Raw genomic sequence first — 20,267 nt, 5'->3', positions numbered from 1 at the left:
GAAATAACTTATTGATACACAAGTCAAAAACTGATTTTGTGAAAATAAAGAGGAGTGGATTACGTCCTCTGCACTAGGATACCTCTAGAACACAAAGTGGTTCTAAAGAATACAAGCAACAGTATCAGAAAGTATAGGGAAGATAAATAGGGAGCAGTCATTCTCTATATACTAATTTCTGTTTTTTTGCTGATCCTCAAGTGATTGTGGATTTTTGCAAAAACTGTCTGAACAGCACACCACACAGCAGTGAAATGATCTTTTTCAAATTTCTATCCTTTATTCTGGCACAAAGTGTCTTCATCTTTTCTTTTTTCATTTCTGTGCTTGTTTCTATGTTTGAGGATATACGTATCATGTGTCTGCTTGCATGCATGTGCATTTGTGAACTCAAGTGTAGATAAGCAAGTTACAGACAGCTCTCATTATTTCTCTTTTTATTTCTAAGCCTGTGTAAATATTTTTCCTGCTACTTCATTTAATCATTTTGTAGATTAGATAAAATGAACATATAATATTACTATAATGGTAATCAGTGAAAAAACATTCATATCTTGACTTGCAAACGTTAAGTTGCCTGCGTTCGTTGCATAGGAGTTCCCTAAAAATAGGATTCTTACCCTACCACACCACACCACACCACACCACACACCATACCATACCATACCATACCATACCATACCATACCATACCATACCATACCATACCATACCATACCATACCATACCATACCATACCATACCATNATACCATACCATACCATACCATACCATACCATACCATACCATACCATACCATACCATACCATACCATACCATACCATACCATACCATACCATACCGTATGAATCCATACCATACCATGCAAATCTATACCGTAATGAACAAAAGTGTCATTATTTTTAAATCTCTGTTTTATGCTTTTTTCCCCCCAGGAGTCATTCGACATGTTGGAGATGCACTGAAAGATCATGCCTCAAAATCCCGAGGGAAGATCTGCACCATTGGCATAGCTCCCTGGGGGATTGTGGAAAATCAAGAGGATCTGATTGGCAAAGATGTAAGCTCTGTGTGAACGTAGATAACCTCCAATATATATAAATTTTGCAGTTATTTTCCTTTTCTCTCCATCCTGCACTTAATAATTCCTTATAGAATTAATGTCTGCGACAACAAAAAATCAAAAAATCAATTCATACCCAGAGTATGGGTTATTTGTTAAACTGTTATCACTGTGGGTGATAACAGTTTTGAACTAGCAACAACAAAAATAGCAAGAGATCAAGAAATAGAAATTTGCAGTAATTTCTGGAACATATATTCTTTATTTAAAAATAAATCATGAAGAAAATGTACTAAAGCTTCATCCTTCAATCATTATGCACTGGAAAGCTTGAAGTCTGATTCATTTTGCAACAATATTATGATGAATTTGTTATATTCATACTTACAGACAGTCTCCCGTGCAACATATTCCATCCTATTACTTTTTATTACCTTAACTGAGAAAAATTTTATAAATATTGGCCATGAGATCAAACGTCAGTGAATAATTGCACCAGACACCTTCTAATGGGCCATCTTTCTGTCACTCAAAAAAATTAACTTCCTTCATTTGAAATGGATGAGTGGTTTCTGATAAATCAAAAATACTTACTCTTGTCACCACAGAGAAAGGAATAACAGTTTTAAAAAATAGAAGAGAAATAAACTTATTTAGGTCAAGTCTTCCATGACTGCAGCCATGATTGCATCATTAGAGTTACAGTTAGAGGGTTATCAACAATAACAAAAGCAATACCAAAATATATCTGTGATAGACAAAATAGAATTTTTTCCTCTGAGCTCTATGACCCCTGATATTTCCATAAAAAGACTGATCGATGGAATAATGCAATGCTGAGGCATTTAAGTGTTAATGATTTCTATTGTGCATATAATAGTACTTCTTTATGCTTACTAATACTGCATTTCATCTTCAATTTTATAATCTAGTCAAGCTACTTTATAAAAGCTTTCCTCAACTCTTCGTAGTCCACTGAATTGTCTGCAAGTTTTTTGCACTCCCATTAACCCCAAACTTCTACATGACTCAGTTTGAGGTAGGCCACTTCTTACTAACTCTTCTTAGTGATTAGTTGCTGCAAAAACTAACCTTTCCTTCTTAACACTTTCCCTCCTTTTCTCTATAACTTCCAGTTAGTAAACTCTCAAAGGACTTTCTTTCCTGTTCAGTGTATGCAGTTTCTTTTGAAACATTTGGTGAGCAAGTGTTTTGAAAATCAGAGTGCACTATATTGGCTGGCTCATTAGAGGTGAATGCTGTGAAATGAACCAAGAAGAGGAAATATAAATAGTACCGTAGGAATGTAAAATGAACTGCCATTAAACAAAACACACAAGGCATAAAAGATTGCGCAGGGGAAAAAAATGTCGGCCAATAGTAAAAGATCTGTTGAACTCCAGCATCAGCGTGGCTTTATGCCTTTATGCACTATGTCTGGTTAAATTATGATAAAAACCAGAGTGTTGCCAAAGCATACCCTCACTGCTTAGAGCAACATCAAATACAGATAATAATCAAGGAATATTTGTGGAGAGGAGGAAGAGTTTATTACTGCCAATGCACATACCCCAGTGCATGCTGCCTCTCCATGCACACCAGGTTTGCTCAGCAGAGCTGTGCCTCTGCTAATGCTCCAACACTTGTCTGGCCTGTGTCATGTCTGAGGTCATAGCTGAGAAGTTTTATTACATCTACCATCCAACTCAGTCAGCTCTTGGGTAGCCCAAGGGCTCTCTTCAGACTCGTGAAGATAAGTGGACAAGTAAATTAAGTGAAATATTACTGTTGTTTGTATATTGTGACAGTTAAAAGTCCCTGAGGAGACTAACCTTACACTGATATTGTAAAAGCAATACAGTAGAAAACAGTGCGCAGCTTAACACACTTCAATTCTAATTTAAAAACAAAGCACTCAAGAGAAAGTTAGTCTGTTGCCTTATTTCCAATTTTCTGATTAAAAAAACTGATAAAGTAATGTTGCTTGCTTAGTCTTGTAGATAACTTATATTAAAGCCATTCTTCCCCTTACACACAGAGCCATTTTTCCATCTAAAGAAGCGCAGTCTGTGAGTCTCTGTAACATGCATGTCACTGTCTTCCCTTTCAGAGTCTGTTCAGCCCTCTCTTGGGTTTAATTGCTCATCACCACAGCAGAAGCAATGTCTGGGTTAGGAGTGCATTGATTTCTGTACTTGCCTTTGTTCTGTAAAATCAACCAAGTCTCATTTTTTAGTCCAAAGGAGCTGGTATTTCAGTATTAAATTAAGATATGCTTTTACTGTTTGACTTAGTGAAGAAAAGGATTTCTCCAGCAATGTGATATGTCATTGATTAGCAGCAATGCTTCAGTATATGACCTACTAGCTTAAGAAGAATGCCTTGGTTTAGTAATTAAATGTTTGAAAACAAAAAAGCCAAAATCCTTTTACTTACTGATTTCATTGAAAGAGAAAATTGATCTTGTGTGCTGCCATGCCAAACCACTCCAAAACAAGTTACCCATTCTTCCATGCCTGCTATAAAAATCTCTCCGTATGTGGATTCAGCAGGTCAACTTAAGAAGAAATTCCTAAATTCTCTACCTGTTTTTTGTGTTTCATTTATCTCAGAGTTCTATTTTAGTTGTGAGTTACAGTGTTTCTCTCCCCATATTTCTCCCACTGATATCTGGCTCACACTCAGCAGTGAGTGCAACAGGATCACTGTCAATAGTAAATATTCTTTGGACTTGTTCAGAACATTAAGGAAAAAAAAGCACAAATTGGCAAATACAGAAGTGATGAGTATACTGCTGCTTGAAGCCTGCTCTCCTGTACAGCTGACATTATAGAAATGAGAAGCAAAATTGGTATCTTTCTATATAAGGCCTATGTTGGACTAAACAAAAGATGAGTCCCACTTACATATTTATTTTGCTAAAAAATGAAACCTGGCTTTCTCAGTCTGTGTTATTAAAAACTGCACTTTTTTAGCAACCATTTTTATATCAAGGCAGATGCTGGATTGTATAACTTTAACTGGGTGTAAAAGCATGTTGTCAACAAAGTTTTCTCTAGTATGCATAAATAATACAGCAGAACTCGGTAGTCCTGCTCTACTTCCTAATATCTTAAGTTTTTCAGTGTTGATTTGGATGATGGAAAACGGAGGATATTTAAAAGCTAGAAGGTTGTGCATACTTTGGAAGACTGCATCAGAACTGTGAAGTTGTCTGAAGTTAGTGTCATGAACTTCTCAAAACCACTGGGACAGTAACTGACAAGGCAGTTTATACAGGAAAGGCAAGGACCTTCCATACTGTAGTGTATCACTGGGAAATGATTGAAAGTTTACAACTTAATTATTGAAAGTTACAACCTAATAACAAAACACTCTTTCAAAAAGATGAACATTATGTTGGAATTCAGAGGTGAGATTGCTGTACAACATACAGAATCATTTATTTCTATAACACTGGGGATGTGTAAGGTATGTCTGTAGTTATAAGACTAGTCAAGAGCAAACTGGAAGTGCAGAAAATAAGTCTAATGCAGAAAGCTTACAGACCTGGGATTGTTTCCTATGAACAATCCCAGACTGACTGAGAAAGACTTATTTTCACCAGTACACCAAGTCCTACTCAATCCCTTCTCACTGATCTTGTCTGTAAATACCTCATAATAAATAGCTTCAGTTGAGTACTACTCTGCCAGAACCAAGTGCCTTTCATCTTCAGAATACCACCATCTTCCTTGAGATGACTAAAGGTTATCCAAACCAGAAAAAAATATTCATTTATGCATTAGAGAGGATACGTGTATTCATTTTCACTTAGTACATCTGGATAATAATGTTAGCCTACAGCATGAAACTTCTTCAAACAGCATGAGACTTCCTTTTTTCCTTCAAACATCTCTGTTTTTGTAGCGTGAGAAAGATTAAGTTGTGCTTTAACTACTTTCTGCAGATTTCGGAGTAACAGTAAAAGTTATAAATCTCAGACAGCTAATTATTCATTATGCCATAGGATTTTCTGTTGCAAGATCTGACTTATGTTGGTGGATATTTTTCTATTATCTTTACAGAAATACATTATTTCTTGTAGTTAAATAGAATTCTGGAAAAAGATTATAGATGACCATAAATAGTTTACACTTTCATTGCACTATGACTTTTGTCTAGTGCCAAAAACATCATGAAAAAGAATCTACTTTTCATGTCAGGTTTGAGCCAGAAAATAATTACTCTAAGGAAAAGTGTAAGAAAGAGAAATTCAGCTCTCTTTGCAAACTACAGTGTGGGAAGCATGCCTGAGGCAAAGCTGGGGACAGTCCTATTCATAGCATATATAGAGGCTTTGGACAGAGATGCTTCTGGGATCCTTTAAATTAAACCAAGAACTGCTCTGTTCCCTGGGGTAGACCCAGAACAGTGGGGCATCAGAAAAGGCATCATTTGAACAACAGCTGCTAAGTCTTTCAGAAGCAAAGTTCACATCTTTCTTTCTCCTTGCACCATTACACTGAACATACTGAGTTTGTTGTAAATGCCTTGTCTGCATATGGATTTGTGTGTCAGATTGCATGATGCATGCTTCAAGATTGATGTTAGGAAAGTGTTAGGAGGTGTGGTACAGTTCCATACAAGCTGGGGTCTTTTTTACTGCATCAGGCCTCCAGCCAGTGTCAGTGATCCCCCTTGTTCCCCAGCTTAGGGCCTCCAGAACCTAGTTCATTTCTCTTCTCTCACTGATCACCTCATTACATTTTTTCTCATTGTCTATTTTGAGATACCTGAGGGGATTTTTCGGGTGTTGTCCCTATGCTTACTATCATGTGCTCATGGGGAATGTAAAAGAAGTGTAACGGTGCTTTTAATCCAAGCTTGCTGTCTCCTCAGGAGGCAGAGGAAAATACTGAAGTTGGCCCACCTCCTCACCTATTGACAATGCAGAGAACCAGTCCTCACCTTGTGTAGTGTGGCTATTGTGTCACAGTGTGCTTCTCTCACAGTTGTTATCCTTTACTTAGAAGGGTTGTCTTGAGCATAAATGCTTCCTTTAAACTGCAGAAAATGTTGCCAGGGGACATTATTCCCACCTCTTGATGCAGAAAGAGGATGAAAATTATTCTCCCTTCCCAGACTGCAAAGAGGATGAGAAGGGATTAAAGTTAAACCTTTTCCAGCCTTTTATCTTGCCTGTAAAACGTAAGAGATTGGAAAGAACAAAGGTATGGGAACTGCAAGAGTGAGAAACTGAAAGTCTGCTGAGTGTTCTGGTAAAACAGTTTACCTCAAAGCTTAAGATTTTGTTGCCTTCCTGAGGATTTTGCTTCACCTTTAATCATGATAGGAGTCTGATCATCTGGTTTGTGAACTTTATTAGTAAAAGAAGATTTTCAGCTTTTTTCAACTATACATGCTGAGAATAGATCAATTGAAAATAATTGTATTCTTGTTTTCCAGTCAATGAATTTTATAAATATGATTTACCATGCAGTTAATCATCGAACACAGAAAGCATAACCTTCTACTCTGCCCTCGTGGAGCATTACGAAGTCAATAAGTGGAGTCTTTGGTGGTGCAGCTCATTAGAAAATCAAGTCAAGCGGTCACTGTATAAAATCCTGAGCCATGGCTCTTGGCGAAAAAACACAACTCTTCAGTAAAATTACATTCACAGCAGCTGATTGTCTTTAGTGTGGTAGAACCATGAATAGGCAACTGAAGTCATTCCTCTTCTGACAGATCTTACTGCCCTGTCCCCTCTGTTTTGAGAGAGCAGGTATCAGCTGCTAAGCATGTAATTGTTTTAGTTTGATTTTGTTTGTGGGAGAAAGAACCACTGTTTTCTTTCTGATGGTAACATGTGAGACATGGTTTTTGTGTGTAGAAGCTAGTTAACAAGCATCTTCTAACACCATACTGATAGATGTTAAGGTAGAATAATGTTTTATGAATGGGATACAAAAAAAAATAGTATAAAAGAAACTTGAGCCAAAGCTATCACCTGTTTCTGCAGTCTTGGAGCATGCTGCATTGCTGTTGGCCAGCTGCCATCTTGTCTTCTCAGAGCCATTTCAGGACAGGTAGCTTAATAAGTATCGTCTGTGTGACCATTTCGCGTATGTCTGTGAGTTTCCTCTTGCTGTTGATAAGTTGACCAATGTGCTGCAACAGTTCCCAAGTGAAATAGACAGAAAGGGATCTCTGACCAAAGAGTATCTAACACATGGTATTTATAAATAATTATTTCTTGATTAGATAACTCTTTTGAACAACAAAATGGGATCTAATCTTATAAACAAATTTAATAAGTTAATTTATTTCTATCTGCAAATAGTCTTGTCAAAATATGAGAAAATAATTTTGTACATTGAAAAGGACAAGATATTTTTAGGTTTTCGTAAAGTACAATGTTAGAGCTGTGAAGAAAATACCTTGCAGAAGAAGCATAGTGGAGCTAAGTTTTGTAACATGTCAGATTGGCATTTCTTTAGCCAGGGCTTCATCTTACAAAATCTCAGGAATTTTGTCTTTCAAAATGAAAATGTGTAAAAAATGTGGAGATCTGTATTTCTAGCAAATGTCTTTGACTGATCAGCCATAATCCCTCTGCACAACAGCAATTCTTTTGTCACATCAGTGCATCCTTACATATGTCACTGGAAAACCACCAAGGTACCTGAAAACCAAACGTGGACCAGTACTATTGCTTGGTTCTGACTGGAGGCTATGTTTGGGATAGAACTGCAGCAATTTAATCTGCTTATCTACAGAAGAGCTTTTTCTGACACACACTAATCTAAGGAAGTGTTGCAAATTCCCAACTGAATGGAAACTTTCTAAAGTTATTTTCAATACAGTTAACTGTCTTTGTACTGTGCGAAGAATGAGCCATAATTTTTTTTTTCCAAAGAAATTGAAAATATGGTGTAATATCATGTCTACACCTCTCTTAAGAGTGGCACTCACCCGTGCTGGAGTGTCTGTGAAGGACCTCCAGTGCTGGTGGCTCTCAATGACCTGTAGCAGAGGCATGGTGATACTGGGGACTGTGAATGAAGAATCAAAGAGCTCAATTGGAATTCAAGAGGATTTGTGGGATCACTCCTGAAAAGCAGCAGCAAAGAGGATGTACATCATGTGTGTGTTCACATAGACCTTTGGAGTCCGTTAGCTGGACTTGTTTCCAGAACAGTGTCTGCTGATGCCACTGAAAACAGATTAAAGTGGGAGTCTCTCCAAGCAAAGTCTACATCTAAAAGGTCATCATTTCCCACACTTTTAAGTGTGGAACGGTTTAAGTACAAAAGTTATTTTCTGTTTTACACAAAAGAAGACAGCAGTGCTCAAATGCAATAATTCAATAGCCTTTCACGAACAATTTTCTTTTTGTCATCTCGTCAACCAGTGTTTTATAACTGATACAGTTCAGAGTATCTTTTCTGTTTAGTACTACTTTTTCCTCTGTCTCCAAATTGCAGGTGGTCCGACCATACCAGACAATGTCCAATCCTATGAGTAAGTTGACAGTACTCAACAGTATGCATTCACATTTCATTTTGGCTGACAATGGCACTACTGGCAAGTATGGAGCAGAGGTGAAACTTCGTAGACAGCTGGAAAAGCACATTTCACTTCAGAAGATAAATACACGTGAGTGACATTTTCTTCATTTTTTTTTATAATTACAATTACGTCAAAGAAACTGATTTTAAATAGACAATAAGTTTGGTATATTTCAGGGAGCACTGCCTACTATCTAATGTTATGGATGAGCAAGAGATAAGCAAATAATGGTGAACAAAGCTAATAAAATTTCATTTTGGTGTACTGTATCCAAGATTGCAGCACAAAAGGATATATCAATTTGTTTCTGATAAGTTTCAAACAGTATTTGTCAAAGCTCTTCAACTTAGATGTTTGGTACCCCTCATCTCCTCAAAACTATATACAATTCTGGTCCCTTCATTTCATAATCATAGAATCATAGAATCATTACGGTTGGAAAAGACCACTGAGGTGATCTAGTAAGGGCAGAGAAAGAGTGACAAAAAGTGAGATCTTTCTGTGACAAAATCTTTGCAATTTGGAATGTCAGCAGATGTATGGACATGTATGAAATTCTGTACTAGACAGAAAGGTTGCAGGAGAAATGAGTATACAACTCAAGTAGGCACAGAGCCATCCATATTTAGAGCTAGACAATGTTACCTGTAAAGAGTTACTCTGTGTTTGCCCTATATTTACTAGTCCTGGACAGCTGTCATTGACCACAGCCAGAGACAGAATATAACCTCACGTGGTCCTTTGATCTCTCTTTTTAAGATCATTTTGGGATAGCACAGTTCATGTCATTATCAGACTGAAGCAGAAGGTTTTCTCTCAAAGTTATATTTTTTCTTTTATAATTGCATTCCACTTTCACAGTCAGAATTGCTCAGGTTGGAAAAGACCTTCAAGATCATCAAGTCCGACAGCAAAATGACAAAAAAAAAAAAAATAGGTTAGTACTTCTGATTAGGTAAAATAAAATATAATGTCTCAATATTGGTTATTATTTTGGTAGTGTTACAGAAGCTTAATTTAGATGTGACATTTACTTCTTTTGAGATACTTTTATTTTTGTGATTGTTATTTCCTTCTACTTACTATAAACTTAGTGCTAGCAAAAGAGAAAAGGATCAGTTCTGTAAACTGAGATTACTGCCTACTTAGGGAACAAATCTTCAGTTGCATAGTTGACAGATAAAACTTTTTTTCAGTCTTAGAATCATGGAGTCATTTAGGTTGGAAAAGACCTTCACAGTCATCAAATCCAACCATCAACTTGTCCAGGAAAAACTCAGCGTTGTATCTGCATAAGAATGAAAGAATGAAAACAGAAATCACTTTTCAAAAGTGACCATATACAGTCTTTTTGCTAATAACTCTCCATAAACACGCAATTTTTAGGCTAGGAAAGGGGATATTTTTTGTGAGACACTTGAAATTGGAATGAGATTAGGAAACGCATTTAAACACTTGGGTATCAGAGGATAATGAATTATGGGCTGGCAAAATACGATGCACAAAAACTATCATTTCAGCAGTGCTTGATAAAGCTTTCTGTATCATGAATGCAGTCTTTGCTTAAACTGAAATAGTGTCTGCTTAGATCTTTCAGCACCACTGTGTGAACCAATTGATTGGAAGCGGTGGTAAATCAAAATGAGAGCAGTTCAGGCTTTTTAGTTTTACAATATCAGTGTACAAATTTCTTTTTCTCAGATAGATTGTGATTATGCACAAGTGTATATGTCTTCTAAGTTGTGTGTTTGTATTTGTTAGTGTTCTTAGCAGATGGAGGTAGTGTGGCCTAAGCCTAGGCTAACTAGAGAGTCATACTTGAAAATGGCGTATATAAAGTAGTCAAGCTGCAGAAAAATGTACCATAAACAGGAATTATTTTGAAGATGTTTATAAGAAAATTGTCAGCTTGTATGGTTTACAGCATATTTTTTTGTTGTTGATAGAAGCTTCATATTAGAAAATAAATCTCTTCAGAGGTGTAACTTAATTCAGACTTATACAAGACATTTATCTACTGAGAAGTGGCTGAACTCCAAATCTTGTTAGCTCTCATGACCTCATCAAAAACCTACAAAAAAAGGAAGGATTTCTCATCTCTGGTTTTTCTTTGCATCCTCCCCCCATGCCCAAGAATATGTATCTTCCTTTTCTTTTCCCTTTTCCTATGTGATGTACTGACTCTAGCATTTAACCTCCTCCTGCCAAATTACTCTCTTATAAATACAAAAATACTCAGGTCTCACAACAATTCTTCAAAATCCAAAAAGTGAAAGAACTGCTGAGAAGGAAGGTTGCAGGTGAGATTTGTACAGCTTGACTCTGTGACATACAGAATTTTTATGTTTTCTAGTTTGAGTGACAGTATAGCTTTGGCAAATGAAATTACTAGCACCGTAAGGATTAGGAAGTTCTTTGTTTATGCTGTGTTTCACTTTCTTCTGTTTTTAAAGAAGGTGATTTAGTGCTGTTTTGCCTCTAGTTAATAGAAAGGTGACCATATGGGTGAGGGAAGGACCACCTGCCCTGCTGGGTCAGCCAAACAGATGGCCACTTTTTGATGCCCTTCCTTACCCTTGGTTCCAGCAGAGCAGTAGAGGTCCTTGGTCTTATGTGTGCAGGGTCAGTGCTGCAAAGGAATCTTCATCTGAACAGGCATGTGTCTGTGCACACATGTCCTTATTTACCATTTTACAGTAGTAAGCTTTAAAGTGGAATTAAAACACTGACGGCATCAGACTTCAGTTCTCTGGAGAGCTGGGAAAGGTACAATTATTCATCAATCACCAAAAAAAAAAAAAAGGATACGAGCAGGAGGCTAGAAAACAGAACCGATTCTGGAACAAATAAACAGTTTGTAAATTCTTATTTCACAGCCTGTCCTTAGACAATGGTGCTAAAAGCAGATTTTATTCTTATTTTTAAGCCTGACTTTTGCATGCCAGGCTTGTCACTTCTTATTTTTCTTTCTGTGCTTCAACTACCATTTTTCAGTACAATTATAGTTCTTCTAGATGTTTGGGATCATGTGTTATTCACAAGGAGAAAATTCAAGCTTACTACTCACCTATAAAAGACACGAAAAACTGTATTCCCCTAAAATAGATTAAGAAAGTAACATTCTCTCTTCTTACAAAAACTGAGTTTAAATTGGGCCAGTAAATATGCCACGTAATTTAAAAAAAAAAAACTGTTTTTGATATAACATCACTTGCAGTCATTCAGCACCATCTAATTTCCTGAAGGAATGCGACTGTTAAATAATAATAAGAAAAAAACCTTGCCTTATACCCCTGTGAATTTATAACCACTGGAGAAAAAGAGGGGTTTTATTGAAATCTCTGTTTCCCCTCTACCTCTTCAGCTTATACCAGAATTCTGATTCTGCCCCCAAAAACTATTCACACAAAAACACTTCCCAGACAAGCATAGAGAGCATTTGCAGGTTAGTCTGAGTTTGCAGGTTCGGTAGAGTAACCCAGTTGTGCATTTAGTTAGAGGTCAATTTAATGCTTCAGTGCTTAGAGAAGGTCTTTATTTTCACAAGTGAAGAGAACCTTAACACAATCCAGCAGCTGTTGCCTACAGTGAGCCACCAGTTCTCCCAAAGCATAAAGTTTCAAAGTGAATCATTTTGCAGTAAGAAATGCGAAAAGTAAGTTGAACTTCTCAAAAACTGTTTCGAGTTCAAAAGTAAATATTGAAAGTGATCTGAACAAAAATGTTTCTCATATTCAGTTCACACAAATGTTTGAGTCCTGGACTCCTCACTGGAATTGGAAGGTAGGAAGATCTTAAAATGCCCTCTGGAAAGAAGGAAAAATATTTTTGTAAGGGTCTCAGCCATATAGTACATTTTTTCAGTATTACGTGGATAACTTGGCAGCTCTGTAGAAATTTTTACACAGAAACATAAAATTAAAACTCTTCTAGTTCATCCTAGCTCAAAAATATTGCAAAAACTTTTTGTGATGAAAGTGATTTTAGGCACAATAAAATGTCCCCACTCAAAATGTATGATTTTTCAAGATTCACTTAGTGAACTGCAGCTGTACTCCAGCTATGATGCTTTCCTTATACTGTTTCTTGACAGGTAGGGATTTACAGCAAGCCAGTCTGATGTAATTTGCTGATTCACTGGTCAGTTTGCTGATTTCTGATTCTCTGTTTCTAGAAGTGCTCAAAATACTAACCTCTGTCTCACTACCTTGAACACAAGATCACAGATATTTGAAGAATGAGTGATTCCATATGGGCTGGAACAGACCTCTGAAGGTTCCACATATGAGTCTTCTTTCAAAGCTGACCATCACCAGTGCTAGATAAGCTCATCCATAGCTTTATCAAGCTGAATCTGAAAACTTCCAGTGATGAGTCCTCAACCATCTATCTGAGCTTCAGCAAAAAGTCTGGGGACTTTCCCCACCCTCCCTGATGAGGGTGAAAAGCTTCCAAACAGTTATTTATGACTATTTTACCTTATATTGCCAGGACTAAGCAAGAAGAGTCTGGCTCTAACACCTTTGTAATGCCCCTTCAGATCTGTGTAGACAGGTACTGGATTTCCCCTTTTCAAAACTTTATATAAATTTAACCTTACTGATTATAGGCATAAATAAAATTGAATAGGCCTTGGATCTCAACGGATATTCTGCCATGATATTGTAGTCCTCATATTTAATTATTATTCTTCTAAAATTCTTGTGCATCCCACAAGCTCCTACATTATTTCTTAATTAAAATCATTCTAAAATCTAAAATCTAAATTTTAACACCAACTTTTGTTCAGAATAAATAGGGATCTGTGTTTCTTCTAAAATATCGAGCATGTTTTACCTTTTTAGATCCCCACATGCAACTCATTTCTTCCTGCCTGTGATGCCTGGAAAGTCTTCTGCTAATAGGTCTGTTCTGAAGACCATTACTCATTTTCAGGCAAAAAGTCACTGTCGTAGATTACCATGTCATTAACTTTACCCATTTTGTGAATATATAGAGTAGCACTTTCTTATTACCAAATGTGGCCTAAAATCAGTTCATGAGAAGATGCCATACTAATGCTCACAGGTTCTCTCTTCAAATTTTGCACCTCAAGTTTCACCCTTTTTGCTCGGAAATGTTTCCATATACACAGTACACCATTAATTACTGCTGTTTGCCTTAACAGCTTTTTATGGTTTTGTTTCTACTGAATTTTTTAAGTGAATTATCTACAGTTAAACTGTAGTTTAACTGAATTATTACTACTAACTGAAATACCTTTAAAGTTCTAAATCCTTAAAGAGATTCCAGCATGGTTGCCAAGCATTTCAATCATGAATGCACAACTTCCCTTCATATAAGTGTACTTCTTGGAGCAGTGGAAAAAGGGATTTACAAATGGTTTATACCCATACAATAATCACATGTAACCTATTTAAAAGTTTTCATGAAAGAGGTTGTGAGTTAATTAGGAATATTTTCAGATTTTCTTTAGAAGAGCATATATCTGTTAGTAGAATCAGTACCTACATATCAATAGTCAAATTCGAGTTTGGTATGTGTTATGAAGGAGTAATGTTCTCTCAGTAGTGGTTCAGAGAGTAGAATAAGAGGTTTGTGTGATATCTGCAAACCCGACAAACAGCCTTGAAAGCATATTGATCTTGTGCTAGTGACATTTTTCTTCTAAATCCAAATTCTTATGTTGGAAACTTCATCTATCAAAAGATTTAAATCTTGGACAGAATAATGCTAGTAGTAGTATATTCTCTATGTGACAGAGATTTTACTTGTTTTGGAAATAGATGGAGTCTGACCATTGAAGCAATGTTCAAATTAGGATTAACAGCTACCCTGAAGGATTAAAATGTAAAAGGTCTACTGATTGTTTTAATGACTTAATAGAGGCTTATTTACTTGTCAGACTAGACTAGCTAGACATATGCTATTTTGCAGCATGAAATATAACCTTGGGGAGGGGGAGAGCAATGAAGAGGCAAAAGGATTTCACTATTATGAAGAATGAAGATAACACGAATGTGCAATATTGCCCAGGCCGGAAACTAGCCTTTTCTAGGGGGATGTGGGGAGGTGGAGAGGGAGAGATCACTGTGGAAATTCTTTATTCTTATTAAAACTAGGTACCCTCTAGCTTCTTTTTCAGGAACTGTTATAAAAGGGAAAATCCTTTATAAACCTTTTATGGAGATTTAATTGCAAATGGATCCCAAAATCAGAATGTTTTGAGTAGACAGATTTTTTTTGTATCTTTCATAAACTTCTTAAATCAGCGTACTCTTTTAGCATGTATCAAGCTTTCAGAATTGAAAAATGGACAAAGTAGTTTCCTCTTCAAAGCCATGTATAGATCAGAAGAGATTTATCTACATGCAGTTGGCCACCCTCCTGGAATAGGTGGACTGTAGCACAAGGTTTTGAAGAACAAGCTGCACAATTATGTTAAAGCAAATCCTCCATTTATATTAAAGTTGGCACAACAGACATATATAGTGATCCTCAGTAGTAGTTTTCATTTCCCACTTTCATGCTGTGACATTAGCACTTTAAGTATTACCTACATGATCATAGAATCATAGAATGGCTAAAGTTGGAGGGGACCTCAAAGATCATCTAGTTCCAATTCCCTGCCATAGGCAGGGTTGCCAGCCACCTATCAGGCTGCCCAGGAACCCATCCAACCTGGCCTTGAACACTTTTAGAGACGGGGAATCCACAACCTCTCTGAGCAGCCTGTTCCAGTGCCTCACCATCCTCTGAGTACAAAATTTCTTCCTAACATCTAATCTAAATCTACCCCCTTTTAATTTAAAGCCATTGCTCCTTGTCCTATCATTATCAGTCCCCCTCCTGCTTGTAAGTTCTCTTCAAGTACTGGAAGGCTGTAGTAAGCTCTCCCCGGAGTCTTCTCTCCTCCAAGCTAAACAAGCCCAACTCACTCAACCTTTCTTCATAGGAGAGGTGCTCCAACCCTTTGATCGTCTTCACTGCCCTCCTCTGGACCTGCTCCAATGGTTTCACATCCTTCCTGTGCTGGGGACCCCAGGCTTGGACACAGTATTCCAGATTGGCCCTAACAAGGTCAGAGCAGAAGGGGATAATCACCTCCCTCATCCTGCTGAACACCACTCTTTTGATGCAGCCCAGGATGCTGCAAGAGAACACTGCTGGTTCATATCCAGCTTTTCATTCACCAGAAGCCCCAATTCCTTCTCCACAGGGGTGCTCTCAATGACTTCTTCTCCCAGTCTGTACTGTATCTGGCATTGCCTTGACCTCAATGCAATACCTTGCACTTGGCCTTGTTAAACCTCATTAGATTTTCATGTGCCCACTTTTCAAGCATGTCCTAGTCACTCTGGATGGTGTCCCTCCCTTCTTTTGTGTCAACTGCACAACTCAGCTTAGCGTTGTCAGCAAACTTGCTGAGAGTGCACTCAACCCCTCTGTAGATGTCATTGATAAAGGTGCTGAAAAGCATCGGTCCCAAGATGGACCCTTCAGGGACACCCCTTGTGACCGACCTCCTCCTGGGCATGGAGCCATTGACAAAAGCCCTCTGGCTACAACTATTCAACCAATTCTGTATCCACCTAATAGTCCAGCTTTCAAATCCAGGTCTCTACAATTTAGAGATAAGGATGTGGTGCGGGACCATGTCAAAGATCTTGCACAAGTCCAAGTAGATTACATCAGTTGTCCTTCTTTTGTCCACTGATACCATCACTCCATCATAGAAGGCCACCAAATCGCTCAGGCATGATCTGCCCTTGGTGAAATCATGCTGGCTATCTCTTCTTGCATGTGCCTTAACATCTCTTCCTGGAGGATTTGCTCCATGATCTTCCCAGCACAGACGTGAGGGTCACTGGCCTGTAGTGCTCCAGATCTTCCTTTCTCACTTTTTTGAATATGGGAGTGATGTTTCCCTTTTTCCAGACACCAGGGACTTCTCCTAACAGCCATGATTTTTCAAATATGCTGGAGAGTGGCTTAACAAACACATCAGTCAATTTCTTTGGAACCCTGGGGTGCATATCATCCAACTCCACAGACTTGTACACATAACATTATGCTTCATCTTCATGTGAAAGCAACAGTAAAAAAAATTGCATTTTCTCGACTGCAATTTTGTTAAGGGGTCATGTCGTTCTTTATTGAGTTGGCAGATACCACTTTTGGTTCTGGTAGGTTTGTGAGAAGAGGCTACTCCTTAGCAAGGATCTGATAAAAAGGTTGGGTGGTTTGATTGGATAGATGAGGCGGAGATAGTAATATGTCAACAATGTCTGTTCATGTGACCCGTGGACTTCCCTTTGTCATCCTATGCCTGAGAATATATGAAGGGGGCTGGGAAGGCAAAGGGACGTTCAACTGTCATCACTGGCATCTTCTCTGACCATTGCACCATCATCAAGTACATTGGAATTCTCATTTGTTTCAGATTTTTCCTTCACATTCAGTTCAGCTCTAGGTGCATTTCCTTAAATGCGTAGCTAGGAAAACATAGGTACAAACCTCCTTCCAGTGGAGGGAGGTTGCTGTAAATTAGACTTTGGTGAAATCTGAGGAAACCTCAGAACTCTTTGATTTGATGTTTGTTAGAGGTCAGAAACAGGAACCTTTTTCACTGAAAGTTTCATGTTGGTAGATCAGGCACTGGAGGGAAAAATATCACAAAAAGGTCTGAGAAATCATGTATCAGTAAAAGGCTATTCTTGAGGCACAAATATGTAAGCACAGATAGAGTTTGATCCTCTCGCAGATTTGTCGTTCAACAAATGTGTTTGTTGAGAACGTGTGAATTCTCATATGACTGATATACCAGCAAAAGCAAATTGATCATTTCAGCACTACAGCATTCAGAGATTTTAGACTTACTGAATTTGTTGCAATTACCAGAACAAAGACATTAAACTAAGCAAAAAGCAAAATTTCTGCAATTCATTTTCCAGAACAAGTGAGAGAGGAGAGATAGGTTCATGAGATTGTATGCTGTCCAGTATACAGATTTACATGCAAAATGTAACAAGGAAAACTCTCCAGTGTGTAATCTGACACAGTGTAAAATTTGGTTATGCTGCTGTATTATCTTTATAAAGAGATGGCTTCAGTATGTGGTGGTGCTTATATCCAAAGGAACCATGGAAAGTATGAAGGAAGAGAAGACAGAATGTGAAAATTACTGAAATCGCAATTGTTCTTGAGTCATTTAGGCCATTACCTATAGCTGAGGAGCTCCTAGAAGATCAAAACAAGTTAGATCCTGTAGTACTGGCCAAATAAACATTTGGCTACTATAACAGATATGGTATGTTTTGACTGAAACCATTTATATTCTTACAATTTTTTCTAAATATTTGTACTTAATGCCAGCTTTGAAATATTTATTGCCATCCTGCAGAAAGGCAGAAAGTAACCAAATTGGCTGTTACGGGCTTGTGAGACTCAGAAATCCAAAGGTCTAGTTTCACAGTCTCTTGCCTATTTTGAGGACTTACTAAGCTTTCTGTCATTTTGCAAAGACAGTAATGAAAAGAGAAATAAAGTATCACAAATGTTTCATCATTTTTAATGTTGCTATCTTATTGCCCGTTTCAAGGATCAAGCCCATATTAAGTGAAGGTATGGTCCAGATCTTGGATTCACAGCCCTGTCTGTCAATGCTACATCCAGTAGGTAGATAGATATCAGTGACAGTGTTTGGTTTTCTCCAGATCAGGTTGCTTACCAGTCCAAAATGACTTCTATTGCATGAGGAACGTTTCCCACTATTTATGAGGTACTGAAATTTAGAGGGGGAGACCTACAAGTGTCCTATCCAGTAATTCTCTGAAATCTAGCTCAGTTGACCATAAAGATGGAGGCCATACGTATTCTCTGAAAATAATTTTACACAGAAAAGAGAATTCTTTTTTGGGGTAGGTGCTTGCGTGGTATTGTCGGCGCTTGGTCCCGTTACAGAATTCCCTCAGTCAGTGTATCAGAATAGCAAGTACTCATTATTGTGTTTTACACACACCTTATATATCCTTCACTAGTAAGCAGTAAATCCACTCACGGTTAATTATCCTTAAGTTCTTCACAACAACATAGATAACAAACAAAGGGTTCCTTAACTGTCCCAGATGTGACCACATTAGCTGTGCATACTAAAGAGTATTCTGTTTACACCTTAGCCCTGTCTCCAGACTCCGGAGGCCTCATAGAGATAAGATCTACCAGAGTCTGTTGACCTCTTTGTTGTTAAGTCTCCCCCCACATGGTATAAGTTTTGCTAACTTCTGTGTACCTGTAACAGAAGCAGTTATCAGTAGACAAGCCTTCAAGGTGCTCTTTCCATGTAGCTGCAAGTCTGATCCTGAGGGAAGAACAACTGAGACACTATAGCTGGAGACAGCCAAAATATTACTGAGGAGATAAGGAGGAAAAATTAATGAGGAGATAATTACTAACGTACCACATACATATCTCACATGTATCTTATATATGTCAAACATATATCACAAGGTATGTTTAGTTTGATGAGGAAGGAGCACTGGACAACTGAAAAGGAGAGTGAAAGAACTGAGATGAGGACAGAGGAGAGAGAAGAACAGACTGGGACAAATGAAATGAAATCGTATTCTCAGTAAAGAGGATAATTAAAAATAGAGAAGATAAAAGGGGATTATGTATTTCACAGGAGGAAACAGAGAAAAGATGAAAGTGTGACTGGGATGCCAAAAAGAAAATTAGAATGATAACACAAAATGGAAGTGACCGTAACAAGGAAAACAAGGAGAATGAATGCAAACTACAAAGGAAACAATAAAGCTGAACAAAATAAAATTTGTATTAGTAATTTTAAAATATGTTTGGGAAGCATGAAAAATAAAAAGGAAATGATAACAAAGGAGATTCAATGAGCCTGTGGCTGAAGAAGAGACAAAAAAAATAAAAAAAAGAAGTCAAAGCTTCTGAGCTTTCCTTTGTTAGCTGTGGTTCTGTGTTACGCTGTTACGCATAATCCTTTAGTTCCGTGAATCTGAGAAAGATAGCAAATATTCTCAGAATTTGTTGTATTGGCTTACCAGGTCACTTTGATTTCTCTAGACATAGGGCATGTAATGAATCTCAAAACAAGTGGAAGATCTATTAATTTATTAAAATAGAAATTTGTTAAAGTTGTTCAGAAGGGGATGGAATTTTACAAGTTTGTGTTCCTTTTTTTTAAAAAAATAAAATTCTGTAGCTATATGTGCTCTCATTAATGAATTGCCCTTATGAGGATTAAATGAAATCTGTCGCATCTTTACCATAAGAGGAATAAGTAAGCATCTGGTTATTCTCTGGGGAAGATACCAGAAATAAGTGGTGGGAAAAAGGGAAAGTTCACTATAAGAAAAGCAGCTATGTGAAATTAAGTTTGAATTGGGTATAGCAGCTGGGGGGGTGTTCATGCCTTTCTGCATGGTAAGACTGTCAACAGTTTACGGGCGTTAGGCCCGATTCCGTGACGAAGGGGACGGGGGACCCAAGGGCCCACGTCCCGGGAAAAGGGGAAAGGGGGAAAAGGGTAGGGAGATGGCCCTGAGAGCAAAGAACAGCAGCAACAATCTGAGGAGAAACAAACTAATTTACTAAATAAAATATCGGAATGCAAAACAACA

The 20,267-nt window shown here is 37.6% G+C and overlaps 1 protein-coding gene across 2 annotated transcripts in view; it reads left to right on the top strand.

The window, feature by feature from the left end:
• The window catches only part of TRPM3 (transient receptor potential cation channel subfamily M member 3), a 400,218-nt gene that overhangs the window by 269,471 nt on the left and 110,480 nt on the right, over positions 1-20,267 (top strand). For both annotated transcript variants that reach the window (XM_021381082.1, XM_021381081.1), the window contains exons 5-6: positions 935-1,059; positions 8,532-8,703. In XM_021381082.1, coding sequence (XP_021236757.1) covers positions 935-1,059; positions 8,532-8,703 — 297 coding nt within the window. The remainder of the gene's footprint in view (positions 1-934; positions 1,060-8,531; positions 8,704-20,267) is intronic.

Source organism: Numida meleagris, chromosome Z (assembly GCF_002078875.1).
Source record: "Numida meleagris isolate 19003 breed g44 Domestic line chromosome Z, NumMel1.0, whole genome shotgun sequence".
Taxonomy (NCBI): Eukaryota; Metazoa; Chordata; class Aves; order Galliformes; family Numididae; genus Numida; species Numida meleagris.
Note: the sequence above shows the minus strand (reverse complement) of the source record. Positions and strands in the feature narration are given on the sequence as shown.